General features: G+C 34.1%; 1 protein-coding gene across 1 annotated transcript in view; it reads right to left on the bottom strand.

The window, feature by feature from the left end:
• The window catches only part of LOC111089500 (receptor-type tyrosine-protein phosphatase alpha-like), an 18129-nt gene extending 8982 nt beyond the window's left edge, over nt 1-9147 (bottom strand). Inside the window, exons 1-5 of the mRNA XM_022402127.1 lie at nt 8469-9147; nt 7275-7765; nt 3923-4081; nt 1413-1568; nt 634-714 (exon numbers count right to left, since the gene is read on the bottom strand). Of these exons, the coding sequence (XP_022257835.1) occupies nt 634-714; nt 1413-1568; nt 3923-4081; nt 7275-7640 (762 nt within the window). The 5' untranslated portion in view covers nt 7641-7765; nt 8469-9147. The remainder of the gene's footprint in view (nt 1-633; nt 715-1412; nt 1569-3922; nt 4082-7274; nt 7766-8468) is intronic.
• Nucleotides 9148-10534: the final 1387 nt, after the last annotated feature.

Raw genomic sequence — 10534 nt, 5'->3', positions numbered from 1 at the left:
AGTACCAATCCGAACTGTCAGTTACCAACAATATAACACCATAAAAACATAAATTCTGTCTTAAGAAGTACCAATCCGAACTGTCAGTCACCAACAATATAACACTAAATACTGTCTTAAGAAGTACCAATCCGAACCGTCAGTCACCAACAATATAACACTAAATTCTGTCTTAAGAAGTACCAGTCCGAACCGTCAGTCACCAACAGTATAACACTAAATTCTGTCTTAAGAAGTACCAGTCCGAACTGTCAGTCACCAATAATATAACACTAAATACTGTCTTAAGAAGTACCAGTCCGAACCTTGAGTCATCAACAATATAAAATCACATAACTCATGAAATAAACTGATCATGTGATACAGAAAAGGAAGTTTGTTGGGAATTAAGCACAAACCTACACAATGGATTCTAGCGTTGTAAGTCCGCAGACATACCGCTGTGCCACTGGGGGGCAGGAGAAAGGAAGAAAATTAAGGTCCTAAAAAGTTCTAAATGCACAATAGAAATGACTTTAACAAATAATAATTTCTCATCTTCCTGGAAGTTTAAAATATAATTTCACACTGTCAATCAGTAATCTTTCTAAAAGGAAATTAAACAGATACGGCTAGCGAGTGTAACTTTGTTACCTTAAATTCGTCTTCCATAGCTTGACCGTTACACGTGAAATTTGTCAGACCAGTAAAGTTCAAAGGGTGTGATGGTTCGTCCTGCAAGAAAACGTTGGAATCAAATACTCATTTCCACACTAAATATATTCAAAAATCCTGTTAATAGCTTACCGTGAACCAAATAGGCTTAACTTCATTTGTGTAAATAAATGTTTCCAATTCTATGAGTGAAAGCAAAGAAAAATTTGTAACAATATGTCAGTCATACTATATATATCATATCCAGAGCCGACGACAAATGTGTTCAATATCAGTCTGCCTGTTTATTTTCACATAAAACTCGGGTTAAGAGTGGAATAGCAAACTTTTGGTTTTCAGCAAATTAAAGGTTTTCGTATGCGTAAGAATGTCCCAGTTTTTTGTTGTTTTTTACTCAAAAATTCATACATTTAAAGGGTAGATTTCTTAGTTATATTTACTATCAGTACATATTTTAATCTTTTATTGCCGGATACTGTGATTCCACAGTGGCTTAGGCCGGTAATGATCATCGTTGACTGAAATATTAACAAAACATTCCACGGTTGTATCTAAATGTTTCATATTTTTCATATCATTTATTCTTTATCAACAAAACTTAATCTTTCAAATTTTTTATTAGTGACTTATATTTAGTCCTCTTAACGTTTATCTTCCATCTACAAACATAATAATATTCTAGTAATGTTTTCTATCAAACGATATGAGGGATGGCGACCCTCTGTACAAGTGGCTCGGGTTATCCTAACAAAACTCACCGGATCGTCGAAAGCCTGATTAAGGAATGATCTCATGGAAAACCGAGACTTTTTCCGACGAACATTAGCAGCTGTGGGAAAGGAATCTAAACTGTAGGCTTCTTGGTGTGAAGGCTCACAACCACCAGCTTTTTTAAGTCGCTGTTTCATGATAGCCTAAGGTTGAAAAAAAAAGCAAAAAAATAAATTGAACTAATTTGATTTCTGAATAATAACTTTTTATAACGACATACTTCATCCCATTTCTATACAATCCAAACACAAGTCGATAATATTTCTCAAGTTACGTGGGATGTTTCGGTATATTTTAATTATCTTGACGAACACACTAGCTTTAATGTTATCACAATACATTGCTTGTGATCGAGTTAATATTTTCCTTAATAACAGATATATTGGTTTCCATTCTCAGTTAAATATACTTTGACTTTGAATTATAAACCTCCTTCTTGTACTGAGTAATTATGTAGAGCGATTAATGACTTTGATCTCCTGGTGTCGAAAGTAGCCCATAATATCACAGCGGATTGAGGAACCTAGGCTTGCTAGCTTTACCAGTACATGAAGCATGGGGGAGAGCTTGTACGCTAAAAAGATTAACACCCCATAAACGTGAACTACAAAAGTAAATTCAATCTAACACACCAAAAACTGCATAAAACTTGAACTACAAATTTAGACTCAGTCTAACAGGCCAAATACTGCATAAAACTTGAACTAAAAATTAAACTCAGTCTAACAGGCCAAATACTGCATAAAACTTAAACTTAGTTCAAGTTTCGAAACTGAATTTCTGTTGGTCAGGAATGACCCACAAATGCTGTAATTAGAGTTTTAAAGGTAAATAGTTTACTAAAGGTCTTGACTCCTGAAACTTTTATGTGTTTGTTTGTTTTAATAGTTTCTTGCCATAAGCTTTAATCTTTATGGTAAAAGTGTTTCTAAGCTTTAACCTTCAAGATAAAAGTATTCCTAAGCTTTACCCTTCATGGTTTCTGAGCTTAACTTTCATGGTAAGCGTGTTTCTAAGTTTTAACCTTCACGATAAAAGTATTTCTAAGCTTTAACCTTCACGATAAAAGTATTCCTAAGCTTTAACCTTCACGATAAAAGTATCCCTAAATTTTACACTTCACGGTAAAAGTGTTCCTAAGCTTAACCTTCATGGTAAACGTGTTTCTAAGATTTAACTTTCATGGTAAGAGTGTTCCTGGACAAAAATTAAAGCTCCATTTACAAGGAGTTTTACTGAAAGGGGTAAAACTTGACCTACAAATATTTCTCATGAATAAAGTAAAGTTTGAATCATAAGGTGTTGTTGTTTTCTGAATAAACTGCAGATTGTCACATACAAGGTTTGCTCCTGAAGAAGTTAGAGAAAATACTGCTTGACAAGGTTTAATGTTGAATAACGGGTATAGCTTGACTTACGAATTTTCTTTTATCTTGAAGAAGGTACTGCTTGTTTTAGAGCTTTGAAGAAAATATATCTTTATTAACGCATAATATTCACATCTTGTGTGTGTGTGTCAATAAATGTCATATTAAAATAGCGATAATGTACAGTTAACATAGTTAAGCTTTGTTAACAATGATAAAGTACGCTTGTCCAAAGACAACCACAAATATTAGGAATGCAAAATTTGAACAAACAAACGAGCAGTTTTCTGAAGAAAAAAACTCAAAAGTTTGACATTTAATGGCCCCAGGAGACACAAACCTACAACATTTTAAAACCGGTCAATTAAGAAAAGATATGTTATTGATGGTCAGAAACGTTTGTAAAATGACTTCACTTAAAAATACTGGCATAAAATCGGTAAAATTCTAACTCAAAATTATTTTCAAGTAATTGCTAAAAGGTTTTTTTATTATCTATACAATGTGTAATCAATAGTTAAACATTTACGTATTTAAGAATAATTATCCTAATATAAGATCTTTAACTAAATACAGCCAGTTTGTGTCCTTACATACACAATTTCGTCTACACGTCAACCCAAAAGATTCTGCTAGTAACGTCCTACCAGTTAACAGCACTTAATATTCTCTTCACAATAAAACATATTGTAAACAGTTTATATACTGTTGCTTTCTTGTAGTTCTATAGCAGCTGTTTTGTTGTTACACAATAACGTTTGTACGTATGACGGTGTAAATAAGACCACATAATCGACAGATTGTCTCGAAAGTTATATTTTTCTATAACAACCTCATCATCTAGATACCCCATTACAGGTATTTTTAAAGTACAGATCCTCAGCTTTATAGTTCTGGGTATGTGACTCTCGAGTGACTTAAATTTGTTTAAAATTGTTCATTGTTTATTAACGAATAATAACACTGATGTGTATTATATATAAATACGTAGGCTTAGTCAGGTGCAAATATATCAAAGTAAGTCATGAAAACAACGTTATAAAACATGAATTAAAACATTAATACAAAGGACGAGACACGTTTCCGTAGCTTCTCATTGTCTTCCAAGATGCCATGCTTTATATTCTTACCAGAAGAATAGCGAGCAGAACTACACAAACACTTGCGATAGAAGCCACTATTATAACCACTATGTTTGCCCGGGAAGAACTCTTTCTGGGGTTATCAGCAGGGGGATAGACCGGGTCTCTTTCTTCGTTGGTCTTGAATTCAACTTGTACACGATACACCTAATAGAAGAACACGGAAAATCAACCTCCGTATTTATGTTCATTTCAAATCTCTCCATTTTGCACCTCCGTATTTATGTTCATTTCAAATCTCTCCATTTTGCTCCTCCGTATTTATGGGCAAAATGGAGAGATTTGAAATGAACATAAATACGGAGGTGCAAAATGAACACATTTGTAACTAGCATAAATACATAGGTGCAAAATAGACAGAATTAAAACTATAGAGTTTCGGATATTACACGCAAAGCTACAGAAGAACTATCTGCGGTAGCTATCCCTAATATTAAACTAATAGATTGTTGGAAGGCAGCATCACAGCCAGCTCTTGGATTACTCCAACCGAATAGTGAGATTTGACCATTATTCTTATAACGCACCCAAGATTCCAAAGTGCAGATCGCGATTTTGAAGCAACGAGACGCAAACCAGTGGCACTCGGATTCACAATTCAGCATGTTAGCCACTACGTCCAAATCAAAAGTAATTTGTAGTTGTGCTACTTAAGTTACAACTATTTATCAAGATCGTTACTTTAAGTAAGATCACCGGACAGAATAATAAGAATTCGGATTTATTAGTGATTAAATTAATTACACACATTGATACTCCGTTTTGTTGTTGTTGTTGTTGTTATATTTTACGATTGAAGCTTTTAGTTACATTCTCACATATAATAATTTATAATAAAAAAAAAGCTCAAATTGTCTCAGCAACCATAAGATAAAACAATTCGGCCATTAACATTTTAATTCTGTTAAAGAAAGCAAGAAGCTGTTTAACTTTAATATTGGTAATTTTATTTTACTTCAACAGCTTCATCTCAGCTGGAGATTAAACTGTTGAAATAACATAGAATTACCAGTATTAAAGTTGGTGTTTTTTTCTCTACATTTTAAAAAGGTTTATTTTACCAGTTTATCTTCTTGCTTCACTGAAGATTTATCTATATCAGAGAGGATTAAATATAACCCTTCCATCGTTTCGTCTGTATCAACGAATGTTAAATATAACCCTTCCATCGTTTCGTCTGTATCAGCGAATGTTAAATATTACCCTTCCATCGTTTCGACTGTATCAGCGAATGTTAAATATAACCCATCGTTTCGTCTGTATCAGAGAATGTTAAATATAACCCTTCCATCGTTTTATCTGTATCAACGAATGTTAAATATAACCCTTCCATCGTTTCGTCTGTATCAACGAATGTTAAATATAACCCTTCTATCGTTTCGTCTGTATCAGAGAGGGTTAAATATAACCCTTCCATCGTTTCGTCTGTATCAGCGAATGTTAAATATAACCCTTCTAGCGTTTCGTCTGTATCAGAGAATGTTAAATATAACCCATAATACGTCAAAGAAGACTTGCAATATTAGCACAAGTAATTAATTGTTGAGAGAAAATATTAACAAAAACAGTAATTTAGTACCTCGGTCATATTAGCTTAGCGAAAGCTAATAAAATAACATAATGCCTAGCAAAACTCCTAACGAAAAAGAAGACCAAAGCTAGAAACGGTGTCCAAGGTAACTAAGCACGTGGGCTACGTTTTGGTCCAGAAAAAAGCATCCGCATTTAAAAAAGAATAAATAAACAGGATCATCCCGTTCTTAAAATGAATGTATATTTATATTATTTCATTTGTTTCAGGAAGTAAATATAAGGTTTATGCACATAATAAGTTAATTCTAACAAATAATTCTGCTGTGTATTGAATTATTTGTTTGCCTAATGAAATATTAATTATTAACAAATATTAATTCGCGAATAAACGTTCCAGAACAGCTATTACCTGACGAACGTCGATATTATTTCTCTGAATTCACTCTCCTCGCAAGCTACGTTATTTAGGTTTCAAATATCGCATACTAAAGAGAAAGACGCTACCACATTGGCTAAATGTCGTATACTAAAGAGAAAGGCGCTACCACATTGGCTAAATGTCGTATACTAAAAAGAAAGACGCAGCCACACTGGCTAAATGTCGTATACTAAAAACAAAGGCGCTACCACATTGGCTAAATGTCGTATACTAAAAACAAAGGCGCTACCACATTGGCTAAATGTCGTATACGGAAGAGAAAAACATTGGCATATTATGCTAAAATAATAGAAAATTGGCCAACAACGATCATGATGAAGTGGTATTATTATGGGGAACCAACTACGTGTTTAAACATGAAGATTCGTCGATGTGCATATAAATCGTTGTTTGTCAACTTACTAATAAAGTATTTGTGATGAGACGAGGATTTTAGCTTTAATATTTTTCGATTTCAGCCAAAGTTTCCATAAATTTAATGTTTTTTTGAACTAGCTACAGGTGGTCCAACTTTCTAACTTTTATTTTATTTTCATTAATTAAAAATACAGTAATTTACTTAAATTTACATTAAAATGTAGGCATAGCGGAGAATTCGAATATCTTCAAAGGATACGTTCCAAAGCTACAAAGATAATTTTTAACTTAATGTATAAAAAACGAGTAAATAGAACCTTCGCTCCCGTGCGTGACCTAATGGTTTAACGTACTCAGACTGTGAATCCGATAATCTATGGTTCGCAGTTCGTTGCAACAAAATTAGACTATGCTCTTTGGCCTGTGAGACGATTTGGTAAGACGATTTTGTTTGTTTTGAATTTCGCGCAAAACTACACGAAGGCTATCTGCGCTGGCCGCCCCTAATTTAGCAGTGTAAGACTAGAGGGAAGGCAGCTAGTCATCACCACCCACCGCTAACTCTTGGGCCACTCTTTTACCAACGAATAGTGGGATTGACCGTCACATTATAACGCCCCACGGCTGAAAGGGTAAGCATGTTTGGTGTGACGGGGATTCGAACCCGTGATCCTCAGATTGCGAGTCGAGCGCCCTAACCACCTGGCCATGCTGGGCCTGGTAAGACGAAACCTGCCCAAAAATTGGCGGTTGGTGCTACTGACTACCTGCCTTCCCTCTAGTCTGTCAGTTCAAAATTAGAGATTGCTAGGTGCAGATTTGTGTACAAAGTACCTTCATCGAGGTTACAAAAAAGTATACAGATCTGTGTACAAAGTAGCTTCATTGAGGTTACAAAAAAGTATACTTTTAAATAAGACAAAGTAAAAAAAATATATATCATGAATTTTATCTGACTTCTAAAAATAAGCCTTCAATAGAAACGTTAAAAAAATAAAATCCTATACTTGCTTTTCTATTACCAATGGTGTTTTCGGAATCATCAGCTTCCAGTTGCATGAGGGCGCCACATGTTTCCGTCAGGTTGAAATCGTAATTTCCTTTTTTGTCCATTAAAAATAAATTTACTTCTATAAACTGATCTTCATTGTTCTTCAAACTCGACAACATTTGTTCTTGGTGAAACACAGAACTACAGTGTTCGTCACTTTTCATGAATACTATTTGTTTGACCTCCACAAACCCACCCCTTTTAGAGATTGCTTCAGCAATTTCTTTGCGAATAAATTCTTTTTCAGCACAAAAATCTGGCCATTCCATCCCTAGCGTTAAGATGATGTAGACATATATGGAAGGGATAAAATCCTGTGGACTCATCTTCGTTGGTTCAGCTGTTTTTAGTGTTGTTTTATTTCTCTCATTCGTTGATGCGATGGAAACGTTTGTTGGTTTTACAGGAAAATGTTCATTTTTGAAAACATCGCTCACGTTCTTTTGGGGTTCTACAGAACGATATAAAGTGTGACTATAACCATGTGAATCTAACACCAAGAAAGTACAACTTGTAGAAGAACAACATTACACAGGGAAATTTAACTTTCAGTTGGACTGTAAGACTATCTTAGCTGATTCCCCCTATTCAACAAATCTACTTAACGAATGACACTTATGCACTCTGTCCCGCCTTTCCCTGGAATACGATGAAATAAACGTCGCGCGAGGCACAGGTAAATTACATTACTAACCTATTATAAACAACTATTTGATAATTCACACTTGAGCAACTATAGAAAGTTCAAAGAATGACCTCATGGTTAAAAATGGCTAAACTTTTCAAACTACTTTAGCAGCTTCCTCCATATTCGAATTTATAATTTCAATTATTGTTGTTTACCATTAACTTTGTAAGCCAAACCTTTAAATATAGATTAGCGTTAGAGTTCTGAACAGTGTTTCTTTATATATAGTTTAAATACAGGTTAAGGTTAGAGTTTTTAATAGTTTGTTTATATATATATATATTGTTTAAATACAGGTTAATGTTGGAGTTTTTAATAGGGTATATATTATAGCGTCTTTGTTTTCTTTTTTTTACATTTTTACTTGTTAAATTAAAGAACCAAAACAATAAATATATTTTAGCAAAATATTCGAGTATGATTTCATCTAAAGTAATTTAAAGTCATTATATCTTCGTTTTCTTACCTTTTGTTTCTTTAGAATCGTTTAACTCTGTTGATGGCGACTTTATTGAGTTATCTTCTTTACTTGTTTTATTTGGAAATTCCTCAGGCTTATTCTTATTATACGAAGTTTCTTTGAAAGTGGCAGATTTTAATTTTTCATCTGGTTCAACAACCAAGCTTGGTATGATGTCGTAAAATACTGCAGACTTTAGTTCTGTAAAATGAAAAGTTTGGGCAGGTGGAGCAATAAGATCCACAGCAGGAGTGTGTTTTAGTAGAAATGATGGGAGATTTGTCTCTTTGTTGTTTGGTAGTGAACCAGTAAGCAACACGACAGTGGGCAGACTCGTAGCTTCTGTAAATATTCTTGATTTCGATTCTTCTATTCTTGAAAGTTGTGAAATGAATGTTGTAGAGTCTTTAAAGGGGATAGTTGGTCCATCCAGAGGAATGGAATCTGTAGAGTCTTTAAAGGGGATAGTTAGTCCATCCAGAGGAATGGAAGGTGTAGAGTCTTTAAAGGGGATAGTTGGTCCATCCAGAGGAATGGAAGGTGTAGAGTCTTTAAAGGGGATAGTTGGTCCATCCAGAGGAATGGAAGCTGTAGAGTTTTCAAAGAAGATAAGTGATCCATCCAGAGGAATGGAAGTTGTATAATCTTTAAAGATAACTGATCCATCAATAGAATGTTTTTCAGAATGTCATCTTGAGCGTTATCTAAAGATGAAACAAGATGCGTCATCATCACATGTCCTAACGAAGTTTTTTGAATATTGGACACGCTTTTATGCTCAATAAATGTTTCTATCGCCAGTGTTTTTTGAGCGTCTTTTGTAGAATATTTTCTTTTTGTTTGAATAGTATTTAACGACTTCAAAGATGGTACTTTAAGAAAATTCATTTTATCTGTACTGAATGAACTAGAGATCTTATGAGAGGTTTTATGAACAATTTTCACAAATGTAGCACTACGTTCCGACGGTTCTGTAGCACTAACTGAAATATAGAAAACTGGAGTTGGACGAATATTGAATTGAGTTTTCGGGAAGTTTAGTTTCTATCTCAAATTTAGCACTATGTTCCAATGGTTCTGTAGCACTAACTGAAATATAGAAAACTGGAGTTGGACGAATATTGATTGAGTTTTCGGGAAGTTTAGTTTCTATCTCAAATTTAGCACTATGTTCCAGTGGTTCTGTAGCACTAATTACAATAGAATAAACGGAAGTTGGACGAATATGGATTGAGTTTTCAGGAACTTTAGTTTTTATCTCAAACTTAGCACCATGTTCCAACTGTTCTGTAGCACTACCTGGAATAGAATAAACGGGAGTCGGACTAACATGTGTTGAGTTCTCAGAAAGTTTACTTTCTATCTTGTGTTGTTCGTGTAGGACAGATACTTCTGAACTAGGCCCGTGGTGTAATTCAATGTTCCACGAGTGTCCATTACTGGTGGGACTCGAATCAGAAGAAAATGGTGGTGAATAGTCTGACTCGAAATGTTTCCAGAAAGAAGAAGAATACAAATATCTCTCCGAAACTGGAGATGGTGTGGAACGTGTAACATCACCTACAAATGCAACTTCGTCTTTCGTGTTAAAGCTGTAGCTTTGTTGTTCGTTCCTGGTGCTAAACACAGTGCTGTGAAACGATGGTTGGATTGTTGAACTAGCATCTGGTATGACATCAGGTTTATGATGATGTATTGACTCAATATTACGTTTTGGAACCACAATCTCTTCTTTATATGCGGTAACAATGAGGATTAAAACTGTTGGTTTTAGAACAGAAAACTTCTAAATTAATGTATATTAATGATACGATACGTTTGTTTAAAAACACACTTTCGAATTCTATTCAGCACGAGCACATATCTTGAAAGTTCGTTTACTAAAATATATTTTTTATTACTTATTCAAAACGGTAGAAACAGTTTCTTAAGAGATATACAACAAGCTCATTTATTGTAACAATATGATATATTGACTTACTATAACAATAGTTTAGAAAATATAATATATTGACTTACTGTAACAATGGTTTAGATATATAATATATTGACTTACTGTAACAATGGTTTAG

This window comes from Limulus polyphemus, unplaced genomic scaffold (assembly GCF_000517525.1).
Source record: "Limulus polyphemus unplaced genomic scaffold, Limulus_polyphemus-2.1.2 Scaffold6452, whole genome shotgun sequence".
In the NCBI taxonomy this organism is placed as follows: domain Eukaryota; kingdom Metazoa; phylum Arthropoda; class Merostomata; order Xiphosura; family Limulidae; genus Limulus; species Limulus polyphemus.
Note: the sequence above shows the minus strand (reverse complement) of the source record. Positions and strands in the feature narration are given on the sequence as shown.